Source organism: Eublepharis macularius, chromosome 2 (genome assembly GCF_028583425.1).
Source record: "Eublepharis macularius isolate TG4126 chromosome 2, MPM_Emac_v1.0, whole genome shotgun sequence".
NCBI lineage: Eukaryota > Metazoa > Chordata > Lepidosauria > Squamata > Eublepharidae > Eublepharis > Eublepharis macularius.
In genome coordinates this window covers 107,303,669-107,327,131 of record NC_072791.1, presented here as the reverse complement: position 1 = coordinate 107,327,131, position 23,463 = coordinate 107,303,669, and the positions used below count along the sequence as shown (strand labels likewise).

The 23,463-nt window shown below is 43.3% G+C and overlaps 1 protein-coding gene across 1 annotated transcript in view; it reads left to right on the top strand.

The window, feature by feature from the left end:
* The window catches only part of KIF18A (kinesin family member 18A), a 141,460-nt gene that overhangs the window by 939 nt on the left and 117,058 nt on the right, over window positions 1-23,463 (top strand). The window contains exons 2-9 of the mRNA XM_054972147.1: window positions 1,869-2,217; window positions 2,858-3,015; window positions 4,591-4,695; window positions 13,473-13,583; window positions 14,433-14,630; window positions 17,074-17,250; window positions 19,116-19,190; window positions 19,421-19,518. Of these exons, the coding sequence (XP_054828122.1) occupies window positions 1,890-2,217; window positions 2,858-3,015; window positions 4,591-4,695; window positions 13,473-13,583; window positions 14,433-14,630; window positions 17,074-17,250; window positions 19,116-19,190; window positions 19,421-19,518 (1,250 nt within the window). The 5' untranslated portion in view covers window positions 1,869-1,889. The remainder of the gene's footprint in view (window positions 1-1,868; window positions 2,218-2,857; window positions 3,016-4,590; window positions 4,696-13,472; window positions 13,584-14,432; window positions 14,631-17,073; window positions 17,251-19,115; window positions 19,191-19,420; window positions 19,519-23,463) is intronic.

Genomic DNA, 23,463 nt, shown 5'->3' with positions numbered 1-23,463 from the left:
TGTGTAGATATTGCCAGAACAGTCTTCCTGTAGCACAAAGTGAACAAAACCCTCTTCTTCGTATGTGTGATTAAAATGCACCCAAACCATAGGGTTTGCTCCTATATACATTAATGACTTTCATGTTGTTATTAGCAACAAAGAAGCCATTCAGTGCTTGTGTTTTTAGGCTGTTATAGAGATAAACTATGTTCTGGTCTTTCAGGAATTCAGGAGTTAAGCTTGCATTTGTAATTCAACATCCAAAGGTGCTTGTAGAATTGATGTGGTATGTAGCAGGGTAGTTATCACCGCATTCTATATAAAACTAGTATTTAGTGGAATATATCATATAGGTGGGATGCTCCAGGATGTTGAGCTCTGGAATGTTGACTTCAAATGAGTGCTTCAAATACCAAAACCAGTTTGATGCAGTGAATAGAGTATCACTCAGACTTGGGAGACCTGGGTTCCAGTCTCCTTTCAGGATGAAGTTTTTTACTCTAGGCTACTAGTTGTGGTGACTAAAAGAACCTCCATATTCAGAGGCAGTAAACCTCTGGATACCTGTGCCAGGAGTCATCAGAGGAAGGCCTTGGTTTTTATGCTCTGTTGTTGATCCTCTAGAATAACTGACTGGCCATTGTATCAGCCAGGATGCTAAATGACCCGCTGGTCTGATTGAGCAGGGCTCTTCTTATTTTCTTATTAATTCAGTCCTCAGTTAACACTATTCTAAGTCCATTCATGTCAGCGGGCTTAGAAAGGTGTAACTCCTTCAGTTTGTGTTGTGTCTCTGAAATGGCACTTAGCCCCTAACCACCTTCACAGGGTTGTCCTGTGAATAAAATTAGATAACTTTCAGGTATGCAGCTCTGAATTTCATTCTTCTCAGTGAGGTTTACAGATCAAAACATAGTGCATGTTTAAAGGGGGAGGGTCAGGACTAGAAAACATAAGAGTTTTTAAGTCCTTGCTTTAGTTTGTGGTGGAGAAAAGTATCAAGTTTTTTGTTAGACACTAGTTCTGTTTTAAGATAAATGTATATGTGTGTTTTTGATGCATCAGCATCAAAATTATAGGAACCTGGTATTTTTATAACGCTATTGACATTTAGAAGATTTAACATCTTGCAATATATTCTGTGTAGGATATGACCTCAGAACAAAATTACATATAAGATCAGAGAGTGTTGAGATACTATTCAATTGTCTGATATCTGATCACAGTGAAATATTCCATGAAGCCAATAATGAATCTATGTAGGTGGTGGCTTTATTTTAGATTACACTAGTATACATTAATAGCTATGGAAGGAAAGAAAGCTTCTTCCTTCACACCCTTGCAGAAATATACAAATGTATGAATATATATAAGCATGCATGCACTCAAATATTAGGAGTGGGAAGCCCCTGCCCTGCACTTTGAATAGCATCCAGATTTTAAAATAAATGCTTGTTTTAATAGTATATATTGATTTGAAATAAAGCCTAGAATTGCTTGACCTGGCATTCAGATTTCAAATAAAAGCCAAGAACGACTTTCAACGTCTTTAATATCATTAACATCCACTGGTACATACATACCCAGTGTTAACAACCAAGTATCATTTATAACAGTAGTGTAGAAATTAATTTCATTGTTCTTTATGCTCAACTAACTTATAAATTTCAAATGTCTCTCTTTGGTACAATTGTAGTAAATTAATGATTTAAATAGTTGGCCACAGTTAACAAATCAATTGAACACTTAGTGAATTGAGTGAATATTTTTGGTACATAAAATTACCAGTCCTAGATCCAAAGTTATTTGCTTTGTTTGATTAAGCTGCTGTAAGTATTTCCAAACTTTGGAAAAGATTCTTACATTATGTGTGAAATACTTCACAGGCAACTTAATTGTTCCTCATAATGTCTGCTGCTCTCCAAGAAGATCTCTGCAATCATGTGAAGGTAGTGATCCGTGTCCGTCCAGAGAGTCAAAAAGAAAGAGATGGCAACTTCAGGAAAGTGCTTCAGGTGGTCGACAAGCACATCTTGGTTTTTGATCCAAAGGTGGAGGAAGTCTGTTTTTTTCATGGAAAGAAACTCCCATACCGGGATCTTAACAAAAAGTTAAACAAAGACCTCAAATTTGTGTTTGATGCTGTATTTGATGAAAATTGTTCACAGTTGGAGGTCTTTGAACACACTACCAAAACAGTGCTGGATGGCTTTTTAAATGGATATAACTGCACAGGTAATTTATCTCTCTTTATCCCTGCACTAGTGACAAAATCATCCTATGTTGGCAGCCATAAAATAATTCAGAGGTTCTGCTTTTATTTAGAAAAAACCTTTAGCTGTCTTGCTTTTGTATTCCGCATTGCAGTGAAAATTTTTCAGGTCTTAAAACTTCCATGTTTTGTTATTGCTGCTGTTCTGCAAGCAGCTGGGGAGTTTTGGAAGTTCTGTTTTTATTTTTCTCACTTTGCATATATTAGCTCTGTTTCCTTGTGTACACAGGCTTCCTCGTTTAAAAAAAAACCAGATCTTACAGACAAATAATTAATTCTTCCTCCCTGACAGTTCTGATCCCAGCTGTTAGTTAATATCAACTTTCTTCTTTTAGTGGCAGCTATCAATCATAGGAAACTAACAACTGTAGATATCAGCATTTTGCATCTGCTTCACATTTTGATTACATCATGGGAAAATTTATCTCTTTAGATGCAGCGCTATCCTATTTCTTCCTGTTTACCCCTCCTCCTCCTTTTTCTGTGTGAAATATCTCAGCATCTACCAGTAGCCAGGTTCTTATATTTTGGAGGTTGGGTTGCCAATTACTCCACTACTTAACATTTTCATCCCTTCTCTTGCCCCCACCCCTAAAAATTTAGTACTTGCATATGGTGCAACTGGAGCAGGAAAGACTCATACAATGCTCGGGTCACCTGAAGATCCCGGGGTAATGTATCTGACCATGATGGAGCTGTACAACTCCATGGATAGGATGAAAGAGGAGAAGCATTGTGCTATTGCTGTTTCATACCTTGAGGTAAATGGGCGCATGAATTTTGTACAATATTACACAGCAAAGGGTCAGGTTTACTTGGAACTGCTCATACCAGATTTACAAGTTAATTGGCTTCCATTTGGTTTCTGAGCCCAATTTAAAGTGTACTGTTCACTGGTTCTTACATCAGAATTTGTGCATTATTAAAAATGTGATTAGCTTTAATTCTGTTCTGGACAGTAAAGATAAATAAAGTTACTGCATTCTACCACTTGGGGGAAAAAGCAAGTGCAAACAGAATATATGCTCCTGTGCATAATTAGTTGAAAATAAGTTGCTTTGAGCCTGGCGTGGTTTATTTCCAAGTTGTTCTGTGTAGGATTAGGCTGCATGATAACTTCATTCATTATCGCTTTTCTCAAATTAAAAATGTCTTCCATCCCTCTGTGAAACTGAAGATGTGGCGTAGATATTTTGATAATAAGTTAGGACATTTTCTTAATAAATATGAAAATCTTAGACGTGTACATGCTCTCAAGGAATGTACACGATCCATCTTCTAAACAGTGACTAAAGCAACTTTAAAAATTCATGTAATGTTACCATGCAGAAGTTTTGTTCTTTTCCAGAAAGGTCTATTGTCAGCACCTCATTTGTCTAGACTGGACACAGCCTTTTTCAGTGGCTGCCCCAGGTCTGCAGAACAGCCTCCTGGAAGAAATTCAGAGGGTGTTTGCCCTCCTGACTTCCAATCAGGTTGTAAAACAGTTATTCCAGCGGACAGAGTAAAAAGAGAATACACTCTTTATAGGAGGGCATAAGGTGTATTTACATTATATTTGTTTTATGTATATGTCATTTTAATAATAATAACAACAACATTTGATTTATATACTGCCCTTCAAGACAATTTAACACCCACTAAGTGGTTTACAAAGTATGTTATAATTATCCCCACAACAATCACCCTGTGAGGTGGGTGGGGCTGAGAGGGCTCTGGAAGAGCTGTGACTGACCCTAAGGTCACCCAGCTGGCTTCAAGCAGAGGAGTGGGGAATCAAACCCGGTTCTCCAGGTTAGCGTTCCACCACTCTTAACCACTACACCAAACCTAAAGCAATGTTTGATTAGTTTATCTAATTGTTTTTATATTATTATCTGCTTTGGATCCTGAGATGTTCAGGAGGCAAGCAGGTCTAAAAATATTATCTGTTTACTTGGACGTTTTCATGAACATTTTCTCTCCAAGGGGGACCTTAGGTGGCTTACAATAATACCAAAATACAGTTTTGATGATTAGTCAAACAAAACAGAATTTAAACAGAACAAACTGAAAAAGAATACCTGACATCACATCATAGGCAAATCCTAATTCACTAGGCAGGTGACAGGTTGTAAGCCAAGGACCAAGAGAACTTCAGATCTTGTCCTTCAAATTGTACCTTAGTTTTGTATCTCTGGCCTTGCCCAGTCTTTTGCACTTGCAAACAGAGAAGCAATAAATTCAGCCCAGGTTTTGTTCAGCTGCTGCTGACACTTTCTTCCTCCAACGATGTGTGTTACATATTTCAATATCTTAACCACCATTTATAAAAATTCTTTAACATTCTTTCCAAGGTCTACAATGAGCAGATACGTGACTTACTAGTAAATTCAGGGCCACTGGCTGTTCGTGAAGATCCTCAAAAAGGAGTATTGGTTCATGGGTTAACTTTACATCAGGTATGTATGCCTTTATCATTGACATTATTCATTAAATGATCCTCTCAAAGCATTTTGAGTCTTTATCCTAGAACAGATTCCTAGGAAAGGAGGAGGAACAGAAGACTAAAAGAAGGAGAGGCAGGAGAGCAGAGCAGAGAGAACTGAGAACACCAACAAGGAATATGGCATGCAAATTGACAGAAGGAAGTATCAAGAGGATATCCAGATACAAGAGCCAACAAAAATAGCAAGCATACCTAAATACTGAATATTTTCTTGTTTTATCCTTTGTGTTTTGTTCCTCTGTATAATATGCTGTTTCGACCAAGACTTGTCTTTTGGCTCCTTGTATACTACTTGATACGAGAAATGTTATGAGCAAGTGAGAAATCATATAACTATAATGTGTGTGTGTCCCCTCCGATGGTAATCCAAAGATTTATGCAATGAGGCTGTCCAATACTTTCTGCAAGTCAAAGCATAGTAACTTTTTAAAATAAATAGTTGTGCTATCAACATTGAAATAATGAGCTAAATGACTTGGTGACCACAAAACAAAACCATATTCTCTTGTCAGTTGTGAATCGAGCTTTCCACATTAATTTAAGGTCCACTGTACCCTCATGTGCCCTGCCTTTGAATTTTTTTATTTTCTTTCTCCCCCTGCCCCCAACCTCAAGCTTCAGATGCTCTCTCGTTCTGCTGTTGCCACTCCATGATGCATCTTGGCTCCTATAGTTAAAGCTAACAGTGAAGCTGGCAGCTGGCTTGTTAGAGTTCCAGGAATGAAGAAAGTCTCCTTCCCAGCTGTATTCCATACTACTAATGTTGCTGTTACCATTTGTAAAAGCAATCACAGCCCCACAGAAAGCAGCATCTGACAGTTCTGGTACTGCTTAACAACTTGGTGCTTGCAGTACTGTTCTGTTTCTTGCCTAAATATTTGAAAAGAGCAAGAGTCCAATAGAACCTATAAGGCTTAAAAAATATGTGGTAGGGTATGAGCATTCGTGAGTCACTGCTCACTTCTTCAGATACAGCTAGAATGTGAGTCCATCAGTCCATATATCTTGGAAAGTGGAGTGATTTCAGATTCCGAATGACAATAGCCTGTGAATGACACAATAGCAGGCATGATTGGATAGCGTGGGGTATGCAGAAAAGTATTGGGTGTGGAGAAATCAGCATTGGTAATGAGACAGGAAGCCTAGGTCTCTATTCAGTCCAGGTGGATGCATTGTCTTGAGCTTCGTTATCAGTTGCAATTCAGCAGTCTCTCTTTTTAATCTTCCTTTGAAATTCCTCTGCAGGAGAACTGCTACTTCTCCCTCTGAGGCGGAGGACATCTTGGGTTGTTTCCTTTTACCCAATCAGGGAGGCAGGAAGTTAAAAAACAACTCTCTTCCTCTTGGAGACTAGGAACGCCCCCTTGTGCCAGTTTTTTTCCTGCCTCCAGGGAGAGCAGTTGGGCCTACAGTTTTCTCTGTCAGCCCACAGTTCTTTTCTCTGACCTTACTGTTCTTTCTTTTTTCTAGCCTCCCTCTTCCTCTCTCACTGTATCTTGCCTTTTTTCTTACTCCTTCTACCTTTCTGTCCTAAAACATCAAGCCATCGGAGTCCGGGGACTCCGAAGACAGCTTCATGGAGGGTGAGGAGGAAATCTCACCAACGGCCGCATCGGCGGCAGAATTGGCTGCTATAACTGGTACCGTCTTGCCGCCCAGGCTTGAACGGAATCCCGGCACCTTTCCGGCTGCAAAGCCGCGTACTTCATCTAAAAAATCTCGCCGCAAGCAGCAGGACCCTCCGGCGTCCGAACCACCTGGGGAGAACGCCGTCAGCAGCCCAGTTGATGCAGCCGCGGTTTTGGCAGGAAATGAAAATGGCGCCCGTGCCAAATCCTGCGCGGCTCCCGGTGCCGTGGTTACCAACCTCCAGCTGGGAGAGTGCTCAGCAGGCCCTTCTACACCAGGGTGGCCCCTGCAATCGATCGGCACCGAAGCTCAAGGGACGGGTAACGTACCTAGCGACCTCGGTTCCCTCCTAAGAGGTGAATTCATGACCCTCCTACGCCAGACCATGAGGGAAGAAATTTTTAATCTGTGCCAGCCCTCTACTGAGGCAGCAAGCGAGTCTTTTTCCTTGCCTCCCTCCCCCCCCCCAGTAAGGTGCATCGCACCCAGTGCCAGTGGCCTACCAAAGCAGCCCAAAAATCCGCCCCTGTACCACCCGGAGACGGGGCTATTCTTGCGGGGGGGGGGGTGTCAGGGCTTGCCGCCACTGCCGCTGGGCGTGGCACTGGGCGGTCTGCTCCTGACGTCACAGGGGGGCCAGGGATTCTGCAGGACCCTGCTCTGTGGAAGGAGGGGCGGTATACCTCACCCAGACTCCCTCTCAGTCCACTCGCTGGCCTGCTCAACCTGGCCTGCTTACCCTCTGCGTCCTCCTTCATCTCCTCCTTCCAGAACTCTCCTCCAAACCTCCACCCTTGCATCTTACTGCTCTCACTCCACATCATCACTCCTCACTCACACCCACCACCACAGGGCTCTTCCCAGCCAGCTTTTATAGGGCTTCCTTCTACTGCCCCACCCCTCTTCCAGCCTGGCCTTGGGCTGCACCAAGCAGTTGCAGCTGGGGTAGCTGATCTGGCCCCACTGACCAGCACCAGCTGTGCCTTGTTCTCTGGCTGCCCAGCCTCCCTGCCTTGGCTGATTGCTGAAGGCATGTCCAGCTGCAGTCCCCTGGCTAGCAGCCCAGCCTCCCTGGCAGAGCTGATGGCTGAAGGTGGGTCCAGCTGCGGCTCCTTGGCTGGTTGCCCAGGGCTTCCTGCAGAGTGCCTCCAATAGCCCCACCTGGAGTGGCTTGGCTTTTGGCAACTCCTGGGCCAGGCTACTATTTTCTAGCTGGGGCATGGCTTTGGGTTGTTGGGGCTGCTGCTGCTTCTCCTCCTCAGGTAAGGTCTTTGGGTGGGTGACTGCTGGGCTCCCAATCCCTCTGCCCTTGCCCCCTTCCGCCTTGCCTAGCCCCCTTTCCCTCCCTAGGGGAGTGGGACTCGCTGGCCTCTCTCTGTCTCCCCCTGCCTCCTGAGGCCCTGGGCTTTTGCTCCTTGCCCCTGGCACCGGCAGGTTCTGGCTCCATTTGCCTGTGGGAGGGGTTGACCTGCTGTCCCCCAGCTGCCCCCTCTGCCTGCCAGTCAGACCGGTTGACCTGCTGTCAGCTGGCTGACCAGTTGACCTGCTGTCTGCTGGCTGCCCCCTCTGTTTGCCCATCAGCCCGGCTGACCTGCTGTTCCCTCCTACCTAGTCTGGGGGCTGGGACCCAGACCCCGGACAGGGGGCATCCTCTGACAGTGAGGAAGGTGAAGAAAGGGATTTTCTTTTAGAGGAGAAAGGAAGTTTTCATGCCTGACCAGTCAGATAGACTCTTTAAAGCAGAGGACTACCCATACCTTCTGAGTAAGGCTCTGGCAGCTCTAGAGCTTCAGGAGAAGCGAGAAGGTGCGAATAGACTCTCTTAGAAGGTGCGAATAGACTCTTAAAAGCGGCCACCTTTATGGCAGACGCCACCCTGGATGCGCTTACCTTTTCCTCCAGAGCCATGGCCTCGGTGGTGGTGGCTAGGAGGCTTCTTTGGTTGTGAGCATGGCCGGCTGACGTCAGATCCAAATTCATCCTGATAGCCTACCCCTTCGAGGGGGACAAGCTGTTCGGGAATGCCTTGGAGAAGATTCTCATCGAGACCAAGGACAAGAAAAAATCCTTGCCCAAGTTGGTAAGGCGATACGACAAGCGGCCTTTTAGCAACCAGTCCTTTCGTACGCACCATTCCCTGGCAAGACCACGTCAAGACGCCAAGCGATCCTCCTGGGGTGCCAACAAACAGCCGTTCAGGAGGGCCAATGCCGGTTTTAGATCCAACAGGCAGCACCCACAGCGAGGGGAAAGGCAGGACTTCGAATCCAAAAATCAGAAGTCCTGACTCACGGCCATATCCGGTGGGGGGAAGACTACAGTTCTTTCTTCAATCCTGGGAGGACTCGAAGGCAGATGCATAGACACTGGAAATAATCTCAAAGGGTTACTCCATAGAGTTCAAATCGCTCCCACCGGATCGTTTTCTATCATCCCCCCTACGCCGAAACCCTCAAAGGAGATCTATCACCTTGAAAGCAGTACAGCACCTCCTGAATATCAGAGCAATCGAACCTGTGCCTCGACGAGAACAAGGTCTCGGAGTTTACTCCCTGTTCTTTACCGTACCAAAAAGAAACGGAGATTGGAGGGCTATTCTGGACTTGAAGTTCGTAAACCGATTCATAAAGCTGAGGCACTTCCGCATGGAGACTCTCAGGTCTATCGCGGAATCCCTACGTCCGGAAGAATTCCTCACCTCCATAGACCTTACCGAGGCGTACCTGCATGTTCCAATTCATCAGGCCCATTGCAGGTTCCTGAGGTTCCACGTCAACGGCCTCCATTTCCAGTTCAAAGCACTTCCCTTCGGGCTTGCAACAGCCCCCAGGGTCTTTTCCAAAATGCTCATCAACCCCGTCGTCCGGCTGCGAGAGAGAGGGATTCATATCCATCCCTACTTAGACAACCTGCTTCTCAGAGCAGGCTCCAGGGAAGAAGCTGCGGCAGATACACAGACCACAATTCTCTTCCTGCAAGTACACGGTTTTTTGGTCAACTTGTCAAAATGCTCCCTTCAGCCTTCCCAAAAACTGCTTCACCTTGGCATGCTAATCGACACCAAGAAGGGTCGTTTCTACCTCCCCCCAGAGAAGATCCAGAAAACCAGGGTGATGGCCACCCTGGTAATGAGCTGCAGCTCCGTCTCTCTGATGAAGCTATCCAAGCTGATGGGGATCCTGGTATCGGACTGCGAGGCTTTGGACTGGGGCCGCCTACACACGCCAGAACTTGTCTCTTTTCTCAGACCGTTCCAGTCTCTGATTGCGCTGAGATGCGACCAGCAGCTGACAGTACCTCGGAAGGTCAAATCCAGTCTCAGGTGGTGGACGTCTACATCCAACTTGCGTCAGGGGAAATTGTTCCTCAATCCTCCCAGGCTGCAGCTGTTCACCAACGCCAGTCTCTCAGGCTGGGGGGCGGTCCTGGAGAACCAACCCGCACAGGGCACGTGGTCGCAGGAGGAGGCTGCCCTGCCAATCAACATTCTAGAAATAAGAGCCAGTTGTCTCGCCCTGTCTTTTTTCGGCCCAGACCTCGTTGGCAAGGATGTCCTGGTGCGGACCGACAATATTTCTGCCAAGGCATACATCAATCACCAGGGGGGCACCAGATCTCCCAAGCTACACAGAGAGGTCATGAAAATCCTACATTGGGCGGAAGCCAATCTTCATTCACTGCAGGCCGAGCACATCAGGGGTGTAGCCAACATACAGGCGGATTGGCTAAGCAGGCAGTCCATTCATCCGGGAGAGTGGGCACTCAAGAAGGAGGTCTTCAACCTGATCGTGGAGCAGTTTGGGACCCCGATCATGGACCTGTTCGCCACTCCTACGAACTGTCAAGTCCCAAGGTTCCTCTCCAGGTTCCTGCACCATCAGTCAGAAGGGACAGACGCCCTCTCCTACCAATGGCCCAGGGGGCTGCTCTATGCCTTTCCACCGATCCCGGTTCTTCCCAAGCTCCTGAGGCGGATAGCAGAGCGCCGGGCGGAAGTGATCCTTGTGGCTCCGTGGTGGCCGCGGAGGTCTTGGTTCTTCATGATACAAATGCTGGCAAGTTCACCTCTGATGCAGCTCCCAACGGTCCCGGATCTCCTACAACAGGGCCCGGTGTGGCATCCTCACCCGGAATGGATGTGTCTGACCGCATGGAGATTGAGAGGCGGTACCTTACCAGCTTGAAGTACCCTCCACAAGTTATTCTTACCCTTCTGGCATCCAGAAAGAAGTCAACGATTAGGATCTACAATACCACCTGGAAGGCCTTCACTCGCTGGGCCAGGAGGAAGAAAGTCAGCGCTCTGCGTCCATCTATTGCTATGATCCTGAGTTTTCTCCAGCAGGGCCTGGACGCTGGACTTAAGCCGGCCACACTTCGTAAGCAGGTGGCGGCATTGTCCTCGGTCCTTCCTGTGCTAGAGGGTTTTCGGCTCGCGAAACATCCTCCCATCCACCGCTTCCTCGGGGGCGCTACCTTACTGAGTCCCCCAGTCGTGCATCGCTTCCCTACATGGAGACTTCACGTTGTCCTCTCGGCCTTAACCAAGTCTCCCTTTGAACCTCTCCGCACAATCTCCTTGAGATGGCTGACCCTCAAGACTATCTTCTTAGTGGCATTTACGTAAGCGAGACGGATCTCGGAACTGGGAGCATTGTCAATCAAGCCTAACCTGTGCGTTTTTCACCGGGACAAGGTGGTTCTCAGGACTGATCCTACCTTTGTTCTCAAAGCCTGTTCCAGATTCCATAGGGCGCAGGAGATCTACCTGCCATCCTTCTGCCCTAACCCATCTCATCCTAAGGAAAGGGACTGGCACACCCTCGACGTGCGTAGAGCTCTCAAATCATACCTATCTAGGACTGAATCGATCAGACGTTCAGACTCCCTCTTCATCAATATTTCTCCCTCCAACCAAGGGAAGAAGATGTCATCGGCAACTGTCGGAAGGAATATCCGTTCCTGCATTGTGGAAGCATACAAAGTGTGCAATAGAGACGTGCCACAGGGAATTACAGCTCATTCGGCAAGAAGCACTGCGACCAATGCAGCCTTCCTCAATAATGCCTCCGTGGAAGAGGTTTGCAAGGCAGCCACCTGGTCATTTGTTTCCACGTTTGTGAGGCACTACAAAATGAACATCTTCGACTTGGCGGATGCAGCCTTCGGAAGGAGAGTTCTCCAGCATGTAGTTCAAGATGAGGAGCCTCTCCCGCCCGGAGATAGATGACTGCTTTGGGAGTACCCAAGATGTCCTCCGCCTCAGAGGGAGAACGGACCTTTGGACACTTACCGTGAAGGGTCCTTCTCCTCTGATGGCAGGAGGACATCTTGCCCCTCCCGGGCTCCCTCGTCCTTCCTTCTTTTCATCTTTTGCCCTCACGAACTACACCTGAATGTCTGGAGTCTGTCTAATTCTCCTTCTACCTTCCGCCTACTGCTGTTTTTTCACACTCAATACTGTACATAGTTAGGTGTGCACGGCTAGGTTTTTCTAGTCGAGCGCCAGTTTTTTGATAGTTGGTTATTTCGGAATGCCTTTTTTCCCCCATGTGTTTGTTTGATAGTTTTTTCAACTGCTTAGAGGAGTCACCAGAACTGGCACAAGGGGGCATTCCTAGTCTCCAAGAGGAAGAGGAAGAGAGTTGTTTTTTAACTTCCTGCCTCCCTGATTGGGTAAAAGGAAACAACCCAAGATGTCCTCCTGCCATCAGAGGAGAAGGACCCTTCACGGTAAGTGTCCAAAGGTCCGTTTTAGGTCAGCAACTGAATGTCCTGAAAGGTTGAAATGTTCCCCCACTGGCGTTTGAATGTTTCGGTTTCTGATGTCAGATTTATGTCCATTAATTCTTTGTCAAAGAGACTGGCCAGTTTGTCCAACATAGAGGGTGGAAGGGCATTGCTAAGATGTGATGGCATAAATCACATTCGTGGATGAGCAGGAGTACAAACCTGAGATGGTATGGCTAATGTTGTTGAGTCCACTGATGGTGTTGCTGAGATCTATATGAGAGCAAAGTTGGCATCTTGGTTGGTTGCAGGCCTTGGTACCAGAGTCCATGTTACTGTTAAGTAGTTTATCCTTGCTAGTGAGTAGTTTTAGGTTAGCAAGCTGTCAGAAAGCAAGAAAAGGTTCCCCTCCCCACTTCTGGTGCCTGTGTGAGGGAAGTGTCACAGTCAAGTGAGGTGTGACTCATGAAGTTTGTGGGGAAGGATGGTATTGTTGCAAAGGCATTGAGTTTTAGAAGAAAGAAGTTGATGCAAAGAGTGACAAAAGCCCCAGCCTAAAAACTTAAATAGGGAATTATTGCAGTCATAGTAATAAAAGAAAAAGGCATGCAAGTTCTCTGACCTTGTCATAAGGTGGTTAGCCCCAATATGCACATTGCCTTTGCTTCCCTTTTTCAAGCTGGTACACCGGGCTGGTTTCTTACTGAATAGCACCCTCACCCCCAAGACCATTATAAACCTCTGAAATAAGGAAGACTTTCTGTGGAGCCGGGATCTGGCACTTGCTGCTGTAACTAGGCTTGCCAAGAACTTGGACACGACCATAACTCAAGTTCTACCATACAACAAATAATCTTGAACAGACAAAATTGATTTCATATATATATATATATATATATATATATATATATATATATATATATATATATATATATATATATATATATATAAGTGCTCTCTCAAAATACTTAGTATTTCAAGTAATTTTTAAGATGAATTTTAGGAATGTTGAACAGACATTACTAGGTAGCCAAGTAACCTAGCTAGCCTAATCTGAATGGGCTAATAGTTTTTGGTGGGTAAAACAATACAATGCCTCTTGTTAACAGAACTTTTCTAGGCAATGTTGTGCATGTTAATCTTGAACGTAATCTTGAGGCAGGTGCTGAAGCTGGTGTGCACCAACAGAAGCTGGTTTGATAAAAGCTATCATCTTACCTGCTTTGTCTCTTGGATCCTCTGGAATCAATATGGTAACAAAAGTATAAATTACGTTAATGTTCATACATAATTGGATGATAAAGAAGCCCACTAATTAAAGTTTAGCAAAGTTTTGCTTACTTTATACTGCTGTTTTTGAAATCTTTGTAGCCGAAATCTGCCGAGGAGATCTTGCAAATGTTGGATTATGGAAACAGAAACAGAACACAACATCCTACTGATGTGAATGCTTCCTCATCTCGGTCTCATGCTGTCTTTCAGGTAAGATGATATAGCAGATAAGGTGACTGCGGATCTTAGATAACCTTTGAAGCTTTGTTTTTAAAAAAATGGAGAGAACATCCTCGGAATATTTCACTTCAACCATAATAGCTTTGGTCTCAGTAAGAGAGGTTTGGCTCAGAGGCTTGCTTTAAATCCATTGTGCTAAATAGCGTTCAGTTCAGGAGCTCTCTTGAAGTTCAGATGAGTAATCTATTGAGATGTCAAAAGCTGCTTCAGATAAATAAATGTACTTCATGCCCATATAAATGTAGTAGTTTTGCTAGCACAATCCTTTTGTTATGAGAGTGTTTACCTCTAAAGTAGCAGGTTTTGTAACTAACATCCTGCTCTTATGCATATTTACTCAGAGCTACTTACATGTGAATAAATGTGCATTAAGATGCTTGGGCTGCAATACTCTGTACATTTACATAGGAATTCATTGGGGATTACTTTGAGTAAAGTGATATTAAACTTCCAGACTGTGTACCGTGCAACTTTTAACTGGTTGTAGTTTAGATTTTTCTAATATATTGTGTTGTTTTTGTGTACATAAACTGCTTATGAATCAGAATGAAACTCCAAAAAATGAATTAAATCCCATCTTGAAATAGATATTTAAAAACAGAATCTAACAAATATCTTCCGCTCTCTTGAATTTTGTGTAGCAGCACAATAAAAGCTTACGTTTGTGTGTATTGCAGTGCAATCTGTAGAGTTCAATAGACTTAGAAGGGTGTAACTCTGCTGAGAATTGCACTGTGTGTGAATTTCCCTCTCCTAAAGAATACATGTATTTTTTGGCCCTTTGTTTCATTTGCTTATTCTTTACTCTCCTGTTCGTAGATCTATTTGAGGCAACAAGATAAGACAGCCAGTATCAATCAAAATGTCCGCATTGCCAAACTGTCTCTCATTGACCTGGCAGGATCTGAACGTGCTTGTGCCACCAATGGTAAAGGTGCTCGCTTTAGAGAAGGGGCAAATATTAACCGGTCACTACTAGCTCTTGGCAATGTCATAAATGCTCTGGCAGACCCAAAGGTAGGTACTACTTCTTTCCCATCCGTCATAACTACTCAAGTTTCATACTAACCAGTTTGAGATCAGCAGCCTGTTCTACATTATTGTTAGCACATATTAAAAAGGGTTTTCCCTCTAGCTAGCAGCTAAGAGCCTGAGCCTGCAATCTTGTACACACATCTGAGAGTACGCTTCGTTGAACATAGCGGTACATACTTTTGACTAAATATGCAAGTCTGGGGCGAGAAAGTCCTAACTGAAATCTCACCTCTCCCATGAAATTTCTTGGTTGCCTTATGTGAGTCACACTTCTCAGACCTCACTACCACCACCCAAATGTGCAAGGACAGTACTGACCTACTGTTTCATGGATGCTTTTAAGAATTATGAGAGCCTAATGCGTGTGGACAACTTTGAAACAAAAATGTAAATTGTAAGTATTATTATATAATACTTAGTATTATTATTAATAGTAAAATCAAAAAGAGTCCAGTAGCACCTTTAAGACTAACCAATTTTATTGTAGCATAAGCTTTCGAGAATCAAGTTCTCTTCGTCAGATGCATCTGACGAAGAGAACTTGATTCTCGAAAGCTTATGCTACAATAAAATTGGTTAGTCTTAAAGGTGCTACTGGACTCTTTTTGATTTTGCTACTACAGACTAACACGGCTAACTCCTCTGGATTATTAATAGTGTTACATTCTAGCTGATACGATATATTTGCTCAGAGCAGTAATGGTGGATTTTATTTCATATCTTTTATTGTTCGGATTTTATTATTTTTATAGAAGAGGAACATTTTCTAAATAAATATAGTCTATGTGAGGCTTTTCTTTATTATTTCCTCACTGTTCTTGTGAAGAAGTTAAACTGAGTAGTCAAAACTACCCAATGATTTTTACTGATTAGATGGTTAAGACGTGAACTTGGGTTTCCCTGGCCTGGGTACATTTACTGCAGCATGTTAGCTTGTTGTAGTGTTGACATCCAGACCAAGATTATAATTCCTTTGAATATCCAGTTTGCTGTGTACTTAGCAAGTCTATCAGAACTTATTTTTACTTCTTGGGTTTATAAACTCTTTCTGGAATAGTTCAGCATTGTGAATCTGAGAGAGATGGATCTTGGGATATCTGATGTTTTAGCACAGGGGTCCCTAACATGATGCCTGTGGATGCTATTGTGCTTGCTGATACCTTTCATGCACCCATCAAATGTTTTTAGGAAGTGGGCAGAGCCAGGTGGGGTTTTGCCTAGCACAGGTTCTGATCGGCTATTTCATTTGATCGGCTGTGCAGATTTTTAAAAAACATTGCTTTGGCAGCTCCTGCCACAGCACAAGAATCTTCACTTTGTGATTGAAAGTAAGCCTTTTGTGGCTGGCAGTGCCTTCCAACTGCACCATCGTGTTGTGTCTGAGTAAAAAAGTGACCACAAGGTCAAAAAGGTTATATATCCTTATTATTTAGCAGGAGTCACTGTGGGTCAAACATCTTTGTAATCATAGCAAACTGAGCTACTACTGAACAGTGGAGTGCAAGCTATCTATATAAAGAGTCTGCCTCTAAGAACATAAACTCCACTTATTTTGATGGCTAAAGCCTGACGAAATTGTTATTGATTTTAATGGCATTTCAATGTAGTGGACTTATTTGCTCAACTGATGAGTTGTTTCTGAGAAGATTTATTCATCTTGTGCTCTGCAGAGGCTAGGGCAAAAAAATAAAGGTTGTACCCTCTTGTACAAAACTATGAAATTGAGCTCCACCTTCCCAAATTAAACCAGCGTTTAATTCTTCTTCCTGCCTTATGCCTCTCTTCCAACAGCCTGTCATTGCAGCATGTGTGTTCCTTGTTTGAGCCCTAACCCTGTGTCAGCAGCATACCCTTACCTAATTTGACCTACTTAAACTGCGTGGGAGGTGGGTGAATGTGGCATGCACTGCAAATCTACTATGTGCTGTGACAAACAGTTTAGAATACTGAAAGGAAGTAACTACATTTAGAATATCCATTACATCTACTGCTGGCCTCGCCTTTATGTGGTTCCTGTAGAAGTTTCAGGAGCCTATGGATTACCTCTGAGTTTGAGAAACAGCCTGGATTGTTACAGCTAATTTGGCAACCAAACTGTAGCCTCTTCATAAGTGAAGGTACAGAGGAGAAAAGTGGCGGAGAGTTGTGGCATCTAACCATCCCTTTAAAAATGGAAAAGAGAATGCTAATAGTTAAATTGGAAGGGCAGAACAGGGCAGTGTCTGCATAACAGGATATATTAGGGACTGGGTAAACATTACAGGAAAATTACTAATGGAAATGAAAGATTTTGAGGTTTTATCACCTGCCATTGATGTACAGTTTGAAACAGTTGTTCATAGTAGGTCATGATCTGATGCTATAGTAATCTGAGAAAACCATTAAACACTTGTCATTTTCCATTTGGGTTTTTTTGTTCTTCCAGAGTAAGAAACAGCACATCCCTTATCGGAACAGCAAGCTTACTCGGTTACTGAAGGATTCTCTTGGAGGAAATTGTCGCACCATAATTATAGCTGCTGTTAGTCCTTCTTCTATGTTCTATGATGACACATATAACACACTTAAGTATGCCAACCGAGCTAAGGACATTAAATCCTCTGTAAGTAAATTAACTTTTAAAAGAGAGAAGGAGGAAGTTATACACCAATACTTGCAAGTTATAGAAACATTGATTTTTATGGTAGTTGTGGAAAACAGCAATTAGCAGATTAAAATACCCAGTCTTCTTTTGTGCTTCATATTTGAAATCATACAGTACACTTTTTAAGACAAGAAAATCTCAGTTCTTACAGAAAAGACACCAACTCTTTTGTTTTCATTGCTTCCCTTCTTTCCCTTATTTGAATGGCATGGTTTAAAGAGGGAACAAGTTAATAAGATACATTAATCAATTGGGAGCCAGTGTTGTGTAGCGTTTAGAGTGTTGGACTAGAATCTGTGAGATGTGAGTTCAAATCATCATTCTGACTTGGAAGCTTGCTGGGTGACCTTGGGCCAGTCACACATTCTCAGCCTAACCTATCTAAGAGGGTTGTTGTGAAGATAAAATGTAGGAAAGGAGAATGATGTATCCTAATTTGGGTCCCCACTGAAGAGATAGGTGAGGTATAATGAAGCAAGTAAATAAATTTGGAGGGATGATGGGAATTGCCTGCCTGACATCCTGGCAAAAATGATGTTAGCTTGGTTTGTTTTTCTATTTAACCCTGTTACCACCCTTTTATAAGGAAGACCATAGACAAAAAAATAAGCCCTGCAAAAAACCCTGCATGTGATAGCCTTTAATGGTGCACGAGGGAATGATTCAGCCCAACATAAGAATTGATTCTTGCTACCTTCAGAGAAAAAATATTTGATTAATCCTTCCACTGAAATTAATAGAGCTTGAAAGTAATTTTCATTTGCTGGGTTGGGCACCAGAGGGATACATGTGTACTATTTCTCCCTTCCTGCTTCAGATTCCCCTCATGTCATTTCTCATGGGCCCCTGTCCTCCAAAAGCAGCCCTCCATGGAGATCAGAGGGCTGCATTGGGAGGGGAAAGACAGAAGAGCTCCATTCTTCTAATGAACATTTATTCTGGATACATAAAGCTGCCTTATACTGAATCAGACCCTTGGTCCATCAAGGTCACTATTGTCTACGCATCCTGGAAGCAGCTCTCCAGGGTCTCAGGCTGAGGTCTTTCACATATCTCCTACAACCTGATCCTTATTGGAGATGCTGGGATTGAACCTTGTACCTTCTCCATGTTAACAGATGCTCTACCACTGAGCCATGACCTTTCCAACCCCAAGTTTGTAAGTTGTTAAACTTGATCTCCAAAAATTGCTATCACATACTCATTCACTTTGAACTAAGTCTTGCTGAATTCAGTGAGATTCTGTTCCATGTAAGTATGTATAGGTAAAGGCTGCAACACAGTTAATGACTTTGGGCACATGTAATACTGAAATTGGCTGTATTATACATTGCTGTTTTGATTCCATATGCTATTAAACTTCACTATTTTTTTAATTCAATTAAACCATTATACTCTTACCTTTGTATATATAACTTGTAGATTGTAACAGTGTGTCAGTGTAACCTTTACGGTGCTTTCAATGTGCAGGAATCAAAGAACTAAGTTAAAATGTCTGATGGCTTTAGTTTTTTTTAAGTGCTATCTCTTGGAATAACTGTTCAGACTTTATTGTTGGGGAACTAGACTGAACACACTGGTTTTTGTTTATTAATTTGTATACCTTTTTTCCGCAATGTGGATCCAAAACTACTTACAATGTCATACTCCCCTCCTCCATCTTACCCTCAATAAATATCTGACCTGCTCACTTATTACTTATATACATATTTCCCCCCTCTCTGTGTTACATAACACAGTTCTTGTCTCAAAGGGAAGATATATTCACTTTGCTACAAGTACTAAGAAATTTGTACAGTTGAATCTTTCTTTCCCCTCCACAGCTGAAGAGCAACATTGTGAGTCTGGACAGTCATATAAGTCAGTATGCCAAGATTTGTGAAGAACAAAAGAAAGAGGTAGGTCAGCCATGGTAGCTGTTAGCTAATGTTGCTGAGTTACATATAAAATATAATTAAATAAATAAATGCAAGTCTAATGTCTGTGTACAAAATGTCCAATACATCTTGTTTCTGTGCTGTGGTAAGTATAATCTGAATTGGTGTTTGTTTTTATATTTTAAAAGCTATTTTAAAGATGCAACTGAGAAACCAAAAATTAGTTACATTCCATTGTTCTCTTCTTTTAGATTATAATGCTGAAAGAGAAACTGAGAATCTATGAGTTGGAAAAAGCATCTATTCCTGAGAATCAGGACAGAAGTCAGCAACAACTGGAGATAAACAGGTAGAAACATATTAGATCACTTGAACAAGCACCTGTTCTTCCCAGTTTGGTGTAGTAGTTAAGAGTGCAGGAATCTAATCTGCAGAACCGGGTTTGATTCCCCACTCCTCCACTTGAAGCTAGCTGGGTGACCTTGGGTCACAGCTTCTAGCTCTCTCAGCCCCATCCACCTCACAGGGTGTTTTGTTGTGTGGATAATAATAACATACTTTGTAAACTGCTCTGAGTGTGTGTTAAGTCATCCTGAAGGGCAGTATATAAATCAAATGTTATTATTTCTCAGGAAGGGAATCTCCATAGCTATGATATATATTAGTTTACTTGCTCACTGTTATTCCCTATCAATGTACTATGACATGCCTAGCCATTCTTTCAAAGAGAAGACATATAAGCCTTCCACAGGCATATGTAGTAGCCCCTGTTTATCACCCAAACCATGTGTACAAGCTACTGGAGTTCTGCATTATAAGGGACAAGTAGGGGACACACAATGACTTGGGAAACTCATCTCCCCCAGCTGGTCCTCTTGCCTGTGCCCTCTCCACTTTTCTTCATCTTACAGTCCCAAGAACTTCTCCCATGTCCCTGCTTCCTTCCCTCCCAGCTACCCTTCTCATTGCTCCCATCTGCTGCTATCTTTTCCTTTCCCAACTCATGCTGTTTCTCCCTTTCCACCACTTCCTCCCTTTTCCCTCTTTCCTCCCCTCCAGTTTGTTCCATTGTTCTTCCTTTCCTCACTCTGACTTTGCTTCTGTCTCCTATTTTTTTCCCTGCGATTTGCACACCCTTTTCCTCAACACTCACCTCAGGTTTCAAATAAGACTGCAGCAGCCACTTTGAATTACCTAGGTAACCACAGACAACATTGATGATATTGTTTGCAGTTGCCTAGGTAATCCAAAATGGCTGTCAAGATCTCAGTGAGGTAACCCCCATGAGATCTCTGCATTTTAAAATTTCATTTAATCTCCTTTAAAAATATTTTTTCCTGCAAACCTGGGAAGTCTCTCAGATTTACAGAAATGTCACCTCTTTCTGCACCTGGCCTGTGTATTAATCTGCATTCTGAGGTCATGTTCAGAGCTACTTATATAGATGAAGAGACAGCTCCATTAGCCCTAAGACAGCATGTGTGGTGCAGGAGGATAGAAAAACATTAGAAAAGCAGTGTGATTACTGCCTTAAATTATGGCTATTTGCAGCTTTTGGTTTTCTGAATATTTTATTTCAGTAGACATAAGAAAGCAAGCACTGGCTAATGAATCCATAATGTGTCATTTGAGATTCTAAAACTGGCTTCTGGGATGACTGATCGTCGCAGTCCTGAATGGAGTTACACCCTTCTAATTTTGTTGAAGTCAATGAGCTTAGAAGCATGTAACTCTGCTTAGGTCTCTACTGTAGTTCTCTAACAAGGGTTTGGAAAGGCAGCAGGAAGTAGTTGTATATACATGTGGTACAGGGTAAAGATCTTTTGCAGGTACGGTGAGGTCAGGATTCCAGATTGAAATCATCAGTCCTTGTATCTGATTGACTAAACATTGCAGCCAAAAGAGGAATAGTGTCTAGTATAAGGATATGCTTCCATGAGAAAATTAAGCTGAAAATTCTTTTGTGTTAAGCTTAGCTATATTTTTTACTTATTTAGATATTTATCCCTGTTTTTCTCCCCAGGTGGGAGTTGAGATCAAGATTGGGTTACAAAACCATTCCTCCATTTTATGCTTATAACAGCAGGTTAGGCTGAGAGCGTGTGACTGGTCCACAGTCACCAAATGAGCTTTCATGGCAGAGTAGGGATTTAAACCTGGGTCTCTCAGATCCTAGTCCAGTGCTTGAAGCAGTGCACCATACCAACTTTAATAGCTGTAAGACCTTATTATCTTTCATATGTAATAAAATACATTAAGGAATTTTACATATATTTACATCTCTAGAACAGTTAAAATAGAGCTGCTATTCCCCATTTGTAGAAATTATCCCAAAGGGAAGATAATAAGTAATAATCCCACTGTGTGACATATTTTTTAACAATACGGTTTTCCCTTGGTAACCAATATTTTAGTACTTTAAGTGAAAAAATGTTAACCTTTCTACTAAAAACAGTTGCAGAATGTGAAATCTAACTCATACTGTTTTAGAGTTTATGTTAACAGATTTAAAGTCTGGATTTATGTCTTCAATGACACCCATTTTAGATACTACAAAGCAGTAGTCACAATATTTTCAGATACAGCCCAACCTGAAACTTCGTGGTTGCCTTCTCTTTTTTTATATATGTTAGACTTTCTTCATTTTCTCATTTTTAGTTTTCTCCTCTTGTTATCCTCCTCTAGAGTTGCAGGGAGGTACTAGTGCAAGCCACCTTGGGTCTTCATGAGTTTCAACTTCCAGTGTCTTAGAAAACATCTCTCTTGGTAGTCTGCATTATTTCTTGGTCCATGAAATGTTTTCCTCACTTACTCTTACACTTACCACAGTGTTGATACTCACATTTGAGAACAGTAAAAGCAGGAAACATAGTGGAATTAATACAGTGCCATCCTTTGCCTTGAGACTTTTGCCTTATTCTAGGAGAGGCTGAGGGTGGTACATGTGAACTTGAAGCCATACACCTTACTGTGCAATGCCTGTGGCAGCTTGGGGTTAAAACACTCCTCGGTTATATCATAAACTGGGGTGTTGCAAATGGCTACTCAGCAGATTTAAGCAGGTATAACATTAGCTACTTGTTATCAGAATGCCCATCCTTGACATTAAATTCTGGATGAACAGACCTGAGCAACATGCCATTTGTTGGCAATTTGCAATCTGTGATTCACTGTCTCAGGTGTGAATTAATGCAGTTCTTTCTGTACTAGGCCTGTGTAGAGGGACCTGTCCTAGAGCTCAGTCTGCTGATAATGAAACTTCATTTTTCTTGAAACCTGTAGTTGCAGTAGAAAAGGGTAACTGCTCTGTCAAATGTGTGCCAACTATTGCATGACAGTACATTTTCATATGTGGAGAAAACCATAGTTCATCGATGGTCTTCCTGTCCAGTTCCACATGGGACTGCACACACGCAGGCCTGCCGACTTCAGAAATTTTTATAGCTCAAAACCACCAGGGGGCGTCCTCACCGCCCAGCACACATGTGCAGCTGCTTTTCCCACTGAAAACGGCCCCTAGGAGGTGGGGTGCCCCCACACTACCCTCAGTTCCTCTTTTGCCGCCAGTTCTAGAGATTCTAGCTCGACCGCCATCGGATCCGATTGCTTCATCGGCTCGATGTGCCTCGGAATCGGCAGTACCTACCTCCTCAGATCCAATTCCATCGAGGTTGAGAACCCCTCAGAGTAGAATGCCTTCGGCGCCAATCGTGGTCTCGGATCAACAACCCCCTCGGACCCGGCGTGTCGCTTCTTCGTCTTCAAAGACTTCGGGCCCAAGAACCCCTCGAAATGGAATGCCCTCGGCATCAATTACCACCACGGACTGACGATCCGCTCGGAACCAGCCAAGTGAGTCCTCTTAGGTTCTGAAGGTTTCGGATCCGACAGCCACCCCGGAACTGTCCAAGGTTGGTCTGGATAAGAAGAAAAATAAAAAGCATCACTCTTCGAAATGCGAAAAAGCGATCCTGGAGAGTGTAATCTCACCTCAACCACCTACTGAACTGCGAGGTGAGGTCGGATCCAAACCCCTTAGCAAGAAGCACTGAGGATCAGGGGACCATTAATCGTCCCACAGTACTCCTAGCTCCAAGAGCTGGATGGAGGAGGATGTGATCCTGATAGGGAGGCCCCCTACTCCATCAGGGCGGTCTAGATCACCATTTCAAGACTCCTGGTCTTCGCGTTCATCCAAGGAGAGGAGGGACGCTCCAGACATAGGGTGAGTCCTTACTCTCACAGGAGGGATAGCCCCTATTCTAGAGATCATTGGCTGACCGACTTACCGGCT